At 52.6% G+C, this 15,978-nt stretch overlaps 5 protein-coding genes across 5 annotated transcripts; 2 read left to right on the top strand and 3 right to left on the bottom strand.

Annotated features, from left to right (window-relative positions):
• Positions 1–17: 17 nt before the first annotated feature.
• Positions 18–4,444, bottom strand: COCSUDRAFT_67673 (WD40 repeat-like protein; the record flags this gene model as incomplete). Its single annotated transcript, XM_005644519.1, has 12 exons — positions 18–165; positions 273–394; positions 527–628; positions 717–920; positions 1,030–1,131; positions 1,431–1,702; positions 2,028–2,271; positions 2,504–2,611; positions 2,898–3,128; positions 3,462–3,569; positions 3,712–3,957; positions 4,349–4,444. The coding sequence occupies 12 exons, from the start codon at positions 4,442–4,444 to the stop codon at positions 18–20; spliced, it is 1,983 nt and encodes a 660-aa protein (XP_005644576.1).
• A 1,563-nt stretch (positions 4,445–6,007) lies between these two features.
• On the bottom strand, positions 6,008–6,836 carry COCSUDRAFT_58256 (hypothetical protein; the record flags this gene model as incomplete). The annotated part of the gene is made up of 4 exons (XM_005644518.1): positions 6,008–6,086; positions 6,304–6,367; positions 6,483–6,678; positions 6,810–6,836. 4 exons carry the CDS (start codon positions 6,834–6,836, stop codon positions 6,008–6,010), a joined length of 366 nt encoding a protein of 121 aa, XP_005644575.1.
• A 559-nt stretch (positions 6,837–7,395) lies between these two features.
• COCSUDRAFT_30990 (33kDa oxygen evolving protein of photosystem II) lies at positions 7,396–9,817 on the top strand. The gene is made up of 6 exons (XM_005644517.1): positions 7,396–7,524; positions 7,700–7,820; positions 7,930–8,190; positions 8,470–8,685; positions 8,987–9,118; positions 9,415–9,817. Exons 1-6 carry the CDS (start codon positions 7,433–7,435, stop codon positions 9,538–9,540), a joined length of 948 nt encoding a protein of 315 aa, XP_005644574.1. The 5' UTR covers positions 7,396–7,432; the 3' UTR covers positions 9,541–9,817.
• Positions 9,818–10,366: 549 nt separating this feature from the next.
• On the top strand, positions 10,367–11,783 carry COCSUDRAFT_25614 (histone 2A variant). Its single transcript, XM_005644516.1, has 5 exons — positions 10,367–10,581; positions 10,732–10,795; positions 10,919–10,974; positions 11,065–11,136; positions 11,237–11,783. Exons 1-5 carry the CDS (start codon positions 10,435–10,437, stop codon positions 11,309–11,311), a joined length of 414 nt encoding a protein of 137 aa, XP_005644573.1. The 5' UTR covers positions 10,367–10,434; the 3' UTR covers positions 11,312–11,783.
• Positions 11,784–12,188: 405 nt separating this feature from the next.
• On the bottom strand, positions 12,189–14,575 carry COCSUDRAFT_19124 (cytochrome P450; the record flags this gene model as incomplete). Its single annotated transcript, XM_005644515.1, has 6 exons — positions 12,189–12,359; positions 12,545–12,599; positions 12,651–12,845; positions 12,940–13,270; positions 13,358–13,689; positions 14,157–14,575. 6 exons carry the CDS (start codon positions 14,573–14,575, stop codon positions 12,189–12,191), a joined length of 1,503 nt encoding a protein of 500 aa, XP_005644572.1.
• Positions 14,576–15,978: the final 1,403 nt, after the last annotated feature.

The raw sequence follows: 15,978 nt of genomic DNA, 5'->3' as shown, positions 1-15,978 counted from the left end.
CGGTTGTAATTTGCCACTTAGGCAGTGTCAGCAGGTTCCACCACATCGCTCTTCAGGGCCACATCCACAATGGCGTCCAGGCGTGCAGCACCAAAGTCATGCTCTCCAGCGGTACTCGCAGTCTTACGCAGGTTGGGCGATAACTTGAGGCAATGTATGCAGCCCCTGCATACACTCCGACTTGAGAATGATTACTCTCATGGCACAATCTAAAGCACATGTTTCCATTGAACATGATGAGTCTGAACTCTGTCAGCAAGTGAAAGTCATACTTGTCATCTCCCACCACAATGATGGGATGATGTGAATTAAACGCCATCCTCGTGAGGGCGGCCTTGCCCACTATCTTCTGTGTGCTCACTGGCTCCGCCTTGTTATGGGCCAGATCAAACACCTGTGCAGTACGACATGCTGACGCTCTTAACACTTGGAAGTTTCTGATCTGGACTTTGCCCTGCAAGCAAAAGTGGCGCTCAACTTCACATGCACAATGCATACTGTTCCAGGTGGTGAACTGAGCACTTACCTGCAATCTCCCGTCCTCGCCAGCTGCAGCCAGGACAGTGGCGGAGTATGGGGCCCAGGCAGCATCCCCAACGGAGCAACCAAGGTCCAGCGTAATTACAGCCTGCAGATACGAAAGGAACTGCTTACAACTAAATTGCCACCCCTGTGAACTACCTGAGAGCTCGAGCAGTGGGTGTCAGCACGCGCACCCTCGAGCGATTGTTGTGCCAGAGCTTGACAGTCCAGTCAGCCGAGGCAGACAGGAAGCTGTCTGGGTGGCACATGTTCCAATGCACGGCGTACACTGCGCCTGCATGGCCCTGATAGGATGCCAGAAACTGAGAGTTGTACGTCTTGCTGCACTTGTGCAGCCATCCATCCTCACTCCCCACCAAAAGCAAGTGCACCTGGTCCTGCAAGCACATTGCGGGACATGATTAGCAGCCACACATGCAGTTACTGCACGCGCTACTATGATCTTAATAACAAATACGCGGACAATGCATATGATCTCGTCAGTACCTTGTGGAAATCGAGGCATGTACCACCAATGTAGTCGAGGCCTTGGTCCAGGTCCTCTGCAGCATCAGCTTCCTTCCTGTCGCTCTGTAGGCGCATGAAGTCCTGCAATGCGCATAGTTTCTGCGTCGGTCGGAAGCCTTTGGAAGAGATCCTCTTTTTTATTTGCTACCGCATCTGATGTACTTCAGCTCAACACTCTACCCCTATTAAAACATGCCATGCGGATTAGCTATCAGGTGTGGGAAGGCTGATTCTGGTCAGCCTCGCATTGTGCATGGGGGTGGATCTTCAGGATGCGGAAGGCATGAAGGGAGAGCATCTGCAGTACAACCTCAGCTCAGCTTGGTCAGTTGCCATTGACATACTCAGGAGTGGGAGGTGCCATGCAGAGAGAGGGTGACCTGGCGGACGAGGCTGGACTTGGCTAGGGTCCAGTGCGCGATGTGGCCGTCAGTCAAGACGCTGTAGAATGCGAGGGAGCGCAGCCCGCTGCCCTCCCCGGGCGCCCATCGCACGGCCGCCACCGCGTCGGCGTGCTTGCCCCCGGCCGCGCTGGCCTCGTAGAGCGGCCGCGCGCTCGGCTGGCGGATGTCAATGACCAGCACGCAGCCGTCGTGCAGGCCCACCGCCAGCAGGTTGGGGTGCTGCGGGTGGAAGTGCAGGCACATCACCCCTGCGCAAGCACCACAAGCCATAATCACTCACAAAGCACTCCGGGGCTGGCTTGCCCACAAGAGTTATGACAAGGGCCTGATGACTATAGCAGTACTAACAGTCTATGGGAGCACAAACATCTCTCGGCAGACCAGAACGCCATCCAAGACCCAGGAGGTGAGACTGATCACCAGGGAAAACCTCTGATATGTCTAAACCTAGACTGCTAGGCACAGGGCGCTTCTTCTGTTGCATGAGGGTGCGGTGACATTGAGACGACAGCCTGTGAGGACAAGACCTCAGGCTTGACGTGGGAATAGAAGTGGCAGGCTGCGGTGCTGCACCTGAGCGGGTGGTCATGAGGAACTCGGGCGCGGAGGGGTTCTTGAGGGTGAAGCAGGCGACCGCGCCCGTCCCCTGCACCGCCGCGTTGTAGCTGCCGTAGCCGGCCGCCAGCAGGTCCGCGTACTTGGGGGACCATGCCAGCGCAGTCACGTGGCGCCCGCGGCCGGCCTTCGCCTCAAACCTCCACAGCGGCAGCAGCGTCCCCTCGTGCACCCGTATCGCATCCGCCGGATCGTCCCAGTACTGCCGCAGCCAAATCCACACTCCATGAGTCTCCATTTGCTGCATCTTATTGAGTCTCCAGTTGCGCATCTATCCGTGGGAAGTGGCCGTGTTGTGCCTGAGCCACTTCTCTCTTTAAAAACACCTTTGATCGTCACTGAGTTACGAAAGCGCTCTGGGTTACACTACAACTCTGCACAATTGCGCTGCAAGGGGAAAGCAAGACATGGGATTGGAGGGCGATTGATCAAACCTTGAAGTCCATGATGACGTCCCTGTGCAGGTTCTGTTGAGTCATCCGCTCCACGATGTGCAGTGCTCGGTCGATGGCGGGCGACAGGTGCAGCCCATCATCCGGCTCCTGAGCAAGTCATGGCGTAAGACACTGTAAGGAGCCACGTCCAAGGTGCTGTGCATGCAATCACTGCATGAAAATTTTTTGATGCACCCTTCCAAAAGGAGGCAAATAAATGCAACAAATCTACAGTTTGACTAGAAAGGCGCAATGATCAGGAACCTATCAACACTGCCTGGTCATTCCATCAAGCCACAGCTGTATGCAGAATTTTTTTCATCTCATCATACATTGTCAGGGCAAGAATTAGAGTGTTGATCCCTGAAGAGGGATTTACACCAAGTGGAAGCACCTGTGCAGGTTGGCCGGAAGCGGCATGGCCATCTTCATCTGCAGCGCTGCTGGCGGCGCCCTTCCTGGCAGCCGCGGTCTTGGCCTTGGCCTGCTCGCCCTCCAGTGCCTGCCTGGCCTGGTGCGCAGCGTACGCATCGCGCATGGCCCAATCCGAGCAGCTGCCGCCCGCGCACGCGCTCTGCGGCGGCTCCGTCATCGTGCCCCTCTCGCGCGAGGTAAACACCGGGGTCTGCGCAACAACATGCTTTTATGCCCTAAACCCTTAAGCATACAACAACAACAAAAATGCCCTCTTCTTCTCTGACCGGAAGGCACATGACATGCACATCAGGCACACAAAGACTGGCCTGCCTCAGTCTCTCAAGAGATCTGAGGTTTGAGTCATGTCTTCCTCTGGCACGCTGCGGACCAGATGGCACCTAGGTAAGGGAGACAACTTCATGACATGCAAAGCTGGGATGCAAAGGCAGGCCTGGCTTGGACTAGTGGAATGTCATGCGAGCGCTGGACAGGGGTCTGTTTACATCTGTATGGTGAGAATGAGAAGGGAGACACTGCGCACCTGGGCAGCACGATCGCTGTAGTTGAATTGGTTGCGCAGATGGGCGGGGTCAGCACTGGGGGAGGCCGCCTCCGGCTCAGTCCCGGCATCTTTTGTATCCGCTTCTGCCTGCACCCACAGAACCAAGGATCAGTACTTCTGATCATAGATCTTGATGTCTGATGCAGCTTCTTGCAGCACGCAACCCACATTCCAGCATACACCATTCCTCACAAGGAATTGTTCAATGGTGTGTACTCCCAAGCATTACATGATGGGCCACCAGCCGCTCCGCCTCCTCAGACTCCACATGCACCAGCCAGCCGTGGCTGCAGTGGTGCTGCAGTGTGTGGTCGACGGAGCTGTCCAGCTTGTATGCGCGCTCGCGCAGGCTGTAGTTCGCAACATTGCTGGGCGCTTCAGGGTTGGCAGCCGTGAGCAAGCACGCAATGTCCTCTGCTAGATCTGCCTGGGCCAGCCGCAGCTGATTCGCTGGCCGCACCAGCTCCTTGACTGGCTGCAGCACAGACAGAGGTGATTTGCAAAAGTGCTCCTTGTGTAAACTATCCATGGCATGGAGTCTAAGCGATTTCTGGCACATTACACATGCCCCTCTTTTGCAGTCAATGAGGTCAGCCGCTCCTTCCTTTGCTACTTCTGCGACCTTCATCATGCTGATTCCTTGATGCTGCCCTACACCTGCAGCTTCTGATGATAGATGAGACTGAGATATAAGTGTGAAACAAAACCTTACCTCCTGTCAATCAACTCCTATACATTGTTGTGACTTTTGGGCCTCCTCCTGTGCCTCCATTGCTCATATGAGGACTGAGTAGTCCTAGAAGTAATCCTAGACTATTGATGAGGAAGGCATGACGGTGTCAAAAACAGTCTGTATGAGTGAACACCAGCTCCGTCTTGCAGATGAAGGCGCGGATCGGCGACGCGAAGAGGGCGGAGGTGGCGGGAAGCCGAGTGCTGGAGGCGGCGCTTTCGGGGGTCATGCCCAATCCTGGAGGTGCTCTTGTGAGGTAATAATATTTTCCTACAAGGGTGGGTATAGTATAGGGAAGAGTTCCTTACCAGTAAAAATTCCTCTGAGACCTCCTTCTTGGTCCTCAGCTCGAGTGTCTGGGGCCCTGTTGACGCTGTGTCCCCATTTGTAGCTGCTGCACCTCGCCTTGCAGGCGTGCCTCTCAGCTTCGACACAGGCCTTGTTGCGGGCTTGATACGCTTTGATGTCTCGGCATTTTCCTTTTCTCTGACTTTGCTAACTGTCTGCAAAGAATGAAAAGTAGCCTAGTAAGGAAAGCGCACCAGAAGAAAAGAATCACTATGCATACATGGTTTCTCACACTTGCAAACGGCATATAGAGGTAATGCAGCAATCTGCGAGTTATGTAAAGCACAACGCACCTTTGTAGGAGATGGCATCCTGTCTCACCGCATAGGATGCCGAAAGGGATGTTGTTTTGCCCGTTTGACGTCTGGCACGGATGTCACCCTCGGTATGCGATCTTCTACATTAAGGCATCCTGATGTAAATAAGGTACTGACAGATGCCTTTCGCTCCGACGATCTGGAGGTGTGCGAAGCTAGCGCAGTGGTTACAATTAGCCGTTACTGCACGTTCGGCATGAGCTCGGGAAACGGCGTGCCTTGGATATACATATCCTTGTGACGGCGTTCTCGCCTCTACTGGAGCCCCTTACCTCTGCTGGCTGCCATCGTATCCCATTCTACTCTCCTATCCAACTAGAGTGGAAATAAATTTAGCAGATGGCAACCAACATTAACACAAGAGAAACACCAGCAGAATTTTCTGCAGGTGGCGCCCTCAGCTGCTGCCAGCAGTGCAGGCTGCAATACTAAACCTCACTAACTGCATGCATCATCATGATGATGCGCATGCGGTGCCTTTCCCAAGATCCTGAGCAATGCAAGAGTGGAGCTGATTCCAAGCCGATCGCCTAAGGCCGTAAGGCACAAACTTCACTGGCTACATTTTTGTTTCTGATCAGGCCCCGGGCCCCTCATGAGGCCCCGGGCCAAAAGTCTTGAAAGCCAGCCCCTTGCCTCCACCATATGGTGATTATTGCACCATACACGCAGGGCAGGCATGCAGAATGCATCACAGCTATTGAGTCTATTCGCACTGCAACAGATGGCATCGACTTCAGGTGCTCCGGAGGATGGATCCAGTAGCGAAAGCTTCGTGATTTCTCTTGACTCGAGAGAGTCGGACTCTGCAGCTCTCTTGGAACCATAGTCTATCGTTCCTCAAGTGCTGTTGACATCAAATGCTGAACAATTCTGCTGTGACCTACTAGGCAATAAATAGCACAGGACATGCCACTTCAGCTTAGCATCCTCTGCTTCAACCACACCAGTATCATACAATGATTGCCTGCTTGGTCGTGACTCAGCAGGTTCAGTCTCCGTGGAGTTCCTCATGGATAAACAGGCAACCAACACATCAGAATGCATCGAGCGACACCATTGATTGAATTTGCACACTGTCTGCAATGGGACACTGCGCAAAGGAGGCCTTGGCTGGCCAGCAGTGATCACTGGCCACCGCTCAACAGCGCTCCACCTTTGATGACTTCCACTGCCAGAGTTCCCAGGAACCCCAGCATCGCCACCCTGTTTACAGGCAGCACAGCTCTGCTCACAGATCTGTCAAAACACTCCCCTAGACGAGCGAGAAACAAGCAATGTCACTGCAAAGACTTCTCAAGGGCTTCCTTGCAGACAACTAGATTCAAGAAAGAGCCCGACTCCAACCCCTTCAGATAAACTAAATCCAGAGACACATCAGGCACAGCATTCTTCAGAAAATGCAGATGGAAAGGAGGCATACCTGCCCACCCAGACCTCATGTGTTTTGTTGAAGAACGCCAACTCCTTTGGCATGCCTTCCCTCCCTGGACAGGACGGCAGGCAAATGCACTTCAGCACACCCGCTGATATGTGAAGTGCACGCTGCAATCAGCGACATCTCAAGCATCAAAGAGTTGGCAGGGATCTTGATTGACCCACCTGTGGCATCTATCAGCTGGGACAGTGACACTCCTGCAGAATATTTGGGGAACAAGGAGGCCAAGCTGATGAGAAACATTGTGAGTCCAACCGAGATCGGCGCTACTGCCGCCTGCTCCAGTATAGACTTGCCGCTGACAGCCTCTGCCACTGCTGCTCCCGCAAATGCAATCATCGCTATTCTGCCGTTAATCCTCTGCGGCCACACAATGAGGAGAGTTGCTACCATGCAGTAGCCCTTACCAGCCTTCACGATAGATTCCATTGAAAACAGTTATTTTCACATTTCCAAGCAAAAGGTGCCCTTGTGATAAAGTAAAGCTGCACCTCTGGCGCAGGTCCGTCGAAAGCCATGACTTCCTGGAAAGTCTCAGTATCCCGAGTGAACGGTATTGGGCCAATCTTCCTTGTGTTCACCACTGGGGCCGACTCTGTAGGACCATCTTCAGCAGCTGCTCTGATCTGCCTTCTACAGACTCTGCATCTCTTCAGGCTAGGTGCATGCGGCTGCAGGGCAGGTCTTGTACTGGGCACATAGCGGTAGTGAGCGACTTCCTGCATGCGTATCAATGTCTTAAAACGTCATCTAGGGAAACAAAGCACCGATTTCTTTGAGCAATATGTCTTTTCTATGGGCCCTCCACCTGGATGTGCGATGCCAAAAGTCCCTGCATGATGCGGCGATCCGTAGGATTGGGGTTGCACTTTAAAAAAACTGACGACTGTAGGTCAGAGCGAGGACCAAATTTTGTCAAGCGATCTCGATGGTCGAACTGCCATTCCTGGGGCTCAGCTCACGGGATGGAGCCTGCAGGTGACGTGTCTTGTTTAGGCGATGGCCAATCGGTTTCGATAGAACAGCAACCCCTTAAATGGCCCGCAACAGATCTCCCTTCTTATCCTACACCGATTCAGAGAGCAGTGCTCGTGCGCAGCGATCAGACGGCAAGATGACTTCTCGCGCAGCTCTGTCGTCCCTGCCCACTCCCACTGCCCAGCTTAGGCGGGGCTCTGCTGTCCGCTGCGTCGCTCCATCTGGCAGGTGGATCGAGTTTTCTTTGCTACTCCAAGGCCAAATTTTCGCCTTTTTGAGAGCCATACAACCATTCCCTATCTTGATAATACTTTTTGGGTGCTCACCCATTCAATGGGTCCACTTCTACAGCAGTTTGGTGGGGACCAGAACAAGGCATTAAGTTTTCTTGTGACCTTTGCAGGACCGTGAGGAACACCGTCGTCTGTGGGCTGTCTGAGAATGTGCAGAGCGCTGTGGCAGCGGCAGCAGCCAATGTCGGCAAGATGGCTGTCGTCGTTGGTTCTTCCCTGATGCTTGCGGGGGTGCGCGCCTCGCTGTCCCTAGCCGTGCTGTTGCTGTGTGGGACACCACTCCAAATCAAGCACGGTACACCGTCATATCGTACTGACAGTCTCCTTGTCATCTTCGCAGGCGTCGCAGGCCCTGACATACGACGAGCTCCAGGGCCTGACTTACTTGCAAGTCAAGGGCAGTGGCATTGCCAACACCTGCCCAGTGTTGGAGGGCGGGTCCTCCAACCTGAAGGACCTAAAGGCCGGGGACTACAACATCTCAAAGTTCTGCCTGGAGCCCACCTCCTTCACTGTCAAGGAGGAGAGCCAGTTCAAGGGTGGCGACACCGACTTTGTGAAGACCAAGCTGATGACCCGCCTGACCTACACATTGGATGAGGTACGCATTTGCCAGGATGCAGCCTGTTCATGTATGGGAAACGTTGTCACACATCGCGCACGTGTCAACTCGATCATGCGCACTGCCGTCCTCTGGTGCTGCCATGATATTTTGCAGGATCCTAGTATGCAGAATGATGTCTTTTTTTTGCTGTGCTGATTTTCTATCGACCAAGGATGTGTTGTCCTTTCCTGCAGTCATCAATGTTAGCGTAGAGGGATGCAGACAGGGATATCAGAGTGTGTACACAGCTTCTTATGCATGCTGGCTGGCGCGCAGATCTCCGGCAAGTTCAGCGTGGACGGCAGCGGCAACGTGAACTTCAAGGAGGAGGACGGAATCGACTACGCGCCCGTCACTGTGCAGCTGCCCGGTGGTGAGCGCGTGCCGTTCCTGTTCACCATCAAGGAGCTCAACGCCAAGGGCTCCCTGGGCGGCTTCGGCGGCGACTTCGTAGTGCCCTCATACCGCGGCTCCTCCTTCCTCGACCCCAAGGTGCATTTTCTTTTTCTGTCCAGTGATTGTCCAGTCATCTACTGGTGGTTTGCGCAGGCATTGACATGTTGAGGACCCAAACGCAGCCGCAAGTGTTGTGCCTGACATCCACTAATACTGGTTGACTTCTCTGCATACTTTTGGCCAGTGAATTCCCTTGGAAAGATGGTCTGACAGAGTAACATGACTACTCCGTGAATTGCCTTGGAAGATGGTCTGACACAGTAACATGACTGCTGTATGAGTTGGGACATGCTGATGAGCTGCTGGTGATGACAGAGGCATTTGTGTGTGGCTTCAGGGACGGGGTGGCTCCACCGGGTACGACAACGCTGTCGCTCTGCCCGGCCGATCTGACTCAGAGGAGCTGGCAAAGGAGAACAACAAGAGCACAGTCGCCCTCAAGGGACAGGCCGTCTTCAGCGTTGCCAAGGTGTGTCATTTTCTGTGTACAAACGAGTGAACCTGATTAATGCACAAAAGCAGGATTAGCAGAATACCTACCGTCAGCTCCAGAGCAACTTGGCAAGCAGACATGCACGCAACAAAGCAGATGACAAAAAAAAAACACCTGGCTCTGGTTCTGTGTGCCAAGCCCACATGCCTCGAGACTGCCTGCAAATGTAAGAATATCCAGTTTAAATATTCCAGGATAGTTGGGTGGGTGCGGCGCACCCTGCAGCTGCAGAGACTGTCTGGTTGCTTGATACATCTGCCTGTTCTCTGCAGGTTGACCCCGCCACCGGCGAGATTGCTGGCGTCTTCGAGTCGATCCAGCCCTCTGACACAGACCTGGGCTCCAAGGCGCCCAAGGATGTGAAGATCACTGGTCTTTGGTACGGCCAGCTCAGCTGAAGTGCCAGACCAGAATTGGGCAACAGCTTGTCTTCTGTTGTGTGATGCAATCCGCAACTATGGGTTCACTTGTATTTGGGGCTAGCAGAGTTGTTGCCGGTGAGAAGAATGCCGGTGAGAAGAATTGCCTTATTGAGACCTGATGGTACAGCTGCAGGGTTGCTGCACTGGCTAAGTTTTGTCATGTGGCAGCTTTGTCGTGCGCGAGCCGAAAATTTCCTCCTGATCGTGGGACACAATCGTTGTGTGACATTGTAACAGTATCGGTGCAGAGTTCATTGGCAGCAATACTGTGTGTTCAAATATAGATACTCAACCCTCATGATGCTCACCTGATTGACCATCTGCCATTGACCAATTTATCCAAATTGGAGTCCCTTTCCACCTTCAAAGCACAAACTCACGCTTCTTCTGGCTCTGTTGGCACCATCCACTCTGCCAAGAATTGGAGCGCCCTTGGAAAGAATGCTAAGCTCTGATGAGCGTTTAAGCTTGCATGTTCTTCCCACAAACATGTATGACAAGCGGCAGTGTGAAGACGAGTGGGCGATGTACGCTGGTGCCACTGGTTGATCGCACGATTGCAGCACAGAATACACACAAAAGTCCACCTGTTCTGCCGATATTCGGTGCTCACGGCTACTTTGTGGGATCTTAGGGAGGCCTCTGCTTTCCAGACTCGGCTTGTCTTAAGAGGAGAGGCAAGACTGCGTTTCGGAAACCTGACACCATAAAGCCCCGGGAAGTGAAGCCTTCGAGGGTAGTGAATTAAATGCTGCAGTGGGAAAGCAGTTTGGGCAAACACTTTCAAGAATCCTCTCAAACAGAAAGCAGCCCTGACACCACTTCTCTGCCCAACCTAAAATTTTGACAGTGCTCTGACAGTCTGCAGCCATGTCGGGGAAAGGAGCAAAGGGCCTGTCCGGCAAGGGCGCCAAGGGCACCATGGGTGACAAGAAGGGAGACAAGAAGAAGCCTGTCTCTCGGTCAGCTCGCGCCGGGCTGCAGTTCCCAGTGGGTCGTATTCACAGGTTGCTCAAGGTAGGCGTGCATGAATCTTGAACCACCATAGCTGTATTTGAAGTTAACATCTTTGCCCTTGGATGTTAACACTTGACACCTGGGCGAGGTGGTCTTCTCAGGCTCTTTTGTTGAAATCCGTCAACGTGAACCCCATCCTGTGCGCTGTAGGGACGTGTGACAGCCAACGGACGCGTTGGAGCCACTGCCGCTGTTTACACAGCTGCAATTCTCGGTGAGGGACCGTTGTTGACTCGAAAGCGGGCAGATTGTGACAGTTGGTCCACTGAGCTTGATGTCTGCCCCTTGAAAGTGATGAGAGCGTTCTCTAATGCTGGCTTCTTCCCTGGTGCTGCAGAGTACCTCACAGCAGAGGTGCTGGAGCTTGCCGGGAACGCCTCAAAGGACTTGAAGGTAACAAAGCGGCTTCTTCTTGGGTTTCGTTTCCCTGCATGTCAATCTTTTGAAGGCGCACTGGTCAATATGTTAATTTTGGTCATGCAGGTGAAACGTATCACTCCCCGTCACTTGCAACTTGCCATCCGTGGTGACGAAGAGCTGGACACCCTCATCAAGGTGGGAGAGAGCTTCCTTTTTGTCAAGTTTCCTGATGTCTGGCTTCAAGCAAGCAGGTGCCCAATGAGTTGCAACGCTGAATAATATTTTGGCTCTGCAGGCGACCATTGCTGGCGGTGGTGTCATCCCTCACATCCACAAGTCCCTGATCAACAAGGCTACCAAGAAGGAGTAAAGCAGCTAGCCAGACACGCATTCACGCTTGTTCATGCTCGACTTCGAACGGTCTGATTGCACCAGACAAGAGTGGCAGGTTTTGCCCTGACAAGTTGGACAGCAACAACATTGTACCTGGCAGCCAGCGCAACAGTCAGGAGACCTTGCTTTGCCGTGCTGTATATTGACATGCTCAAACTCAATCACTGAAGGACTTCACTGGGCAACTATTTGCCTGGCCAGAACACCCAGTGACTGGAACAACCCTCACATGCTGGGATATCTTAAGGAAAAGGCGGCCTGCTGTGAGGCCCTAGCCTTCGCTGAGAACATTGGAGGTACCCATGACAGTCATGTTGGCGTCGGTTGAGCTACTGTGATAATTTAGTGTATGTCTTGACTTTGTCACCCAATCCCTGAAGCTTCACTGATGGGATAGCAAAAGAAGGGTTGCGAATCTACTGGTACTGGTAATTCTGATAGCGCAACACAAGTAGGCTCTCCTCAATTTCATTTACAAGTCCGTTCCCTTCATGCGAAGCTGATCTACTTTTGATCATCCAGAGCTCACAGGCATGCCTGAATTTTGCAGTAATGACAGTGTACATCTCAGTGCATTCCCCCCAGTGGCATGCACATGACTTGATCAAGGAAAGCTTGCACACTGCATACCCAAATTTGTCTGACATGGTCCGGCTGACACCTTATCCCTCGACTTCATACTGGCACCATTGTAGTTGCCCACGTGCATGCACAGCCACCCAGTACGTATCTAATACGGCCTCTGCATGATCACTGCCTATGTGACACTGCAGTGCATGCAGAGCAGTGTCATTGCTGGGCAGACCTTCATGCATAGAGTCTCACTCTCAAGGTTTCTCTGCACTCAAGTTCATTCAGACTCGAGACGTGCAGTGAATGTGCACCCCACCATGCACATGCAAAGTCAAAGCCATCTGTTCCGAGGCTTTGAGGCCCTCCATGCCACCCATCTGACTGGCCGCCCGGAAATGGAAGCGCATGCAAAGAACAACCAGCGCCGTTCTAAGCTCCATCATTGCCATGGCCTGCGCGCACATGAACTTGACACTGTCAACTAGCATGTCACGTCATACTCATCAGCATGCATGAGCGCATGTTCTATTGGAGCCACTCAAAACAGCTGCACTCAAGGGATCTGAAGCAGCAATAGAAGGCAGCGACTGGCAACTGTGAAACCTGAGCATTGCGTGCGTGTGAGAAGGAGAAGCACCTGAGCCACACAGCTGCGGGGGCCATCACTGAAAGGCAGGAAGCGCTTGGCAGAGCTCTGTCCAAAGCTGCTGCTGTCGGCATTCATGCTGCTGTCAGTCTTTGACTTACTGTGATTGCCCGGCTGTTCTGAACTCGATGCAGCAGTCTTCTCCATCCAGCGATCAGGTCTGAACTGTCCTGGATCCTTCCAGTACCTCGCGCTGTTGTGTAAGGCATGAAAGAGCACATACACGAATGTGCCCTTAGGCACAAGGAACTCCCCGATCTGGGTTGGCTTTTCGCACATCCTGCATGCGGCACTTCTCCAGTGACGGTGAAACACTGGGAAAATTTTCTGCACAACTAAGTCTTTACAAGTCTCTTTGGAGTTGATGTGCGCATAAACTTGCGTACCTGGGAAATCCTGCAACAACAGGGAACATCCGCATTGACTCCTTTAGCACGCTGTCAAGGTATGTCAGGCCCTGTAAGTCTTCGTACTGAAGCTTTCTAGCTTCTGGCTGAGAGGCATTCCCACCCAGGAGGCCCGCACTGATCAGCTCGGCTGTGATCCTGTCTTGGATTTCTGGGGAATTAGCAATGCAGAAGAGGGTGAATGACAGCGTGTGCGCGGTCGTCTCAAAACCTCCCATCAGGAAAGTGCCTATCTCGGCAACCAGCTGCGCATTGGAAAGTGGCATTCCTGCACAGAAGATCAACAGATCATTCAATGCCTGCATCTTTGCTGAAGTGCACAAGGACCAACAGTGATTGCACGCAGCTAAGAGACACACTGACGCTCAGGGCACTCTTATAATGGCAATTCAGGCACTACATGGTGCCTTCAACCCACCTGTTCCGGGATTGAGCACCCTTAGCAACTGCGCGCCCACTGACATGTCTGTCTGATCTGGAGGGCCCCTTGCTCGCATGAACTGCAAGATGGTTCTGCACTCAGCCTTGAATTGCTTGGCGCATTCCATGGCCTCACGACTCTCCTGGTGCAGCAGAGGCATGCCCTCAGTCTCTCGCTTGCAATGTTGAATTACCATATAGTTATGAAAACAAATTGGCTGCTGATCACAGAGGATGATAATCCATGGATTGCGCGCGAGGCAATCTCTTGCGAAGGAAGCATGTTCCAATGCATGGGGACATGCCTTGCTCCAGGAGAGCGCACGGAATGGGTTTGTCATTCTCTTCTGCAGCTCAACCAGAGCACATGGAAGGGCTGCGATAATGGTGTTGTGTGTGAAGTTGACAGTGCACGTGTCGTAACCAAATGATGCCTGCATCATAGGGCAGCTCAATGTTGATGCACCACTTAGCGCGGTCCTCAGCAGTGCCAGCCTATTTCATTGCAATGAGAGACACCGAGTCAGCAGCATGCAGCTTATGGTCTCACCAGTGCAACAACATCCAGCGTGAGTCGCATCCCCGCATCATCCATGTCAATAGGGTGATCAGAGCCCCTTCTTGCAATGCCGTCACTAAGAGCCTGAGATGTCCTTAAAACGACGTCGAATTTCTGCCTGCATTTGCAAAAACATTGATCTGTGCCTCCTATTTTCTGGCTGCAGTCACAGCATGCATCTGGACAATGGTGTGGCTGCTTGGTCCATCAAGGTTACCTGACATTTGCAGAGCTGAAACAAGGGGAGACCGCTTTTCGTACAGCCCTCCACAGATCCGTGTTTGACCCCGTGAAGATAGAATGCTGTCCAAGAGAGCCCCATAGAAGATTGAGTTGTTGGTAGCTGGCCAAATGTTTTGGTACGGCTGTGCCCGTGTCACGACCTAGAACCTGAGCTATGGCTTGCGGATCGGACACCACAACTCCCGGGAGTCCCAGGATACTGATTCTGTATATACCTCCGTATACATCTGCCCAGTCAGAGAGGACTCGGTGGAAGTCTGGTCGCAGCAGTTCTCGCAGGTGTCCAAGGATCGGAAGCCCTCTTGGACCGTTTATTTGCGGCGCATTCCTTGATCCCAACAGAACAGCTACAACAATAAAAGCAATAAGAGCTGTCGCAATGGAAAGCCACATTTTCGCACTCAATGTGAAGCAGAACTTGCTGGGCTGAACCGGGGTCTCGGAATACTTATAAATAGACGACATTATGGCCTGCCTGCATGCCCTCCCCCATTCGAATTTGAATGTTGATCCAGATAATGAGCTTTCGTGATCCTTCAAATGCAAGAGGATAATTAATGTATAATTTATGCTCTTTGATGCAACATTGAATTGATCAACGGCCGAGAGCACATTGACACCATCAGCCTTCGTGGAGAGCGCGCTGCAAGTTGCCATTCAGGACAGTCACTGATATGGCAAGAGTGCATCAGGTCCAATGGCTACATTGCCTAAGGCAATGCCAGTGAGACCACAAAGGCCTAACAATGTTCAACAAACCCCTGCATTGCTTGATACTGGGGAATGAAGTCTGCTAGCCATGTACACTTCCGGACAGGGCAGTCCGCCGCCGCGGCCGCAATCGCATTAGTGATACAGCCTGTGCTGAGCGCAAATTCCGAAGTCTGACATAGATTTAACATGTTGGTGCCCCATCCACTGTTCAGCTCTTCCATCGTTTTCTTGCCTTTGCCAACAAATAAGCAAAGCCTTTTGCGGCACCTGCTGTCACGCCTCCCAGTAAAGCCTGCCGCAAACTGCTCCTGCGCACAATGCGGCTGATGGCACTGTGCAGTACATCCCTCGCGCCCCTCTGCTGCATTACTCTTTGCAAGGCATCATGGTCTGTATGGCTGCAACCAGCAGACCTCGCCATCTGCACTTGCAGAGCCTGTGAGAGAGAGCACAAAATGTGAACAAGCTTGCAGAATGTCTGTCTCACAACAGGCAACGCATCAACTTGTTGACATAACTAGTGTGTAGGCCGTGTTCAGCAAAGCTCACCTTTGGCAGGCACGCTAGCAGCATTGTTTGTGAGGAAACGCTGGTGTCTTGTACCCACTGATCGCCCCCCTCATGCTTGAGTCCAGCCAGATTGGCAACATCACCCTGCGAGTCCCGTTACACAAGCGATTACTCAATTGCAATCCCAGGAGTTGATCAATCGATCTTCATAATCTGCCATCACAACTTAATGACAGGTCAAGTTTGAAGACTCACCTGTGTGTGCGGCCGATATAAGTCCTGCAATGCCTCAAAGCTCCCCTTTACAATGCGTTTCACTTTGTCTCTGTCTTCCGCAATTCCCACACGCACATCACCTCTGTAGGACAGTCCGCAGAGGCTTTCTAGCAGTTCCTGCAGTCCTTCAAGTTATCAGCACTCGGAACAGGACTCTCCAGACATTCACATCCCCATGTCAAACTGCATCACCTTGGTGGAGAACCCCTCTGGTAGTAGGAGTAGTGATGCAGCCATGGCTGCATTCAGGTTGGCAGTCACCGCCGTCATAACTGCAGGGTCCCTCACAATGTGGT

The sequence above is a fragment of the Coccomyxa subellipsoidea genome (genome assembly GCF_000258705.1).
Source record: "Coccomyxa subellipsoidea C-169, whole genome shotgun sequence".
Classification (NCBI taxonomy): Eukaryota; Viridiplantae; Chlorophyta; class Trebouxiophyceae; family Coccomyxaceae; genus Coccomyxa; species Coccomyxa subellipsoidea.
The sequence above is the reverse complement of the archived record's forward strand: the minus strand, read 5'-3'. Positions and strand labels throughout refer to the sequence as shown.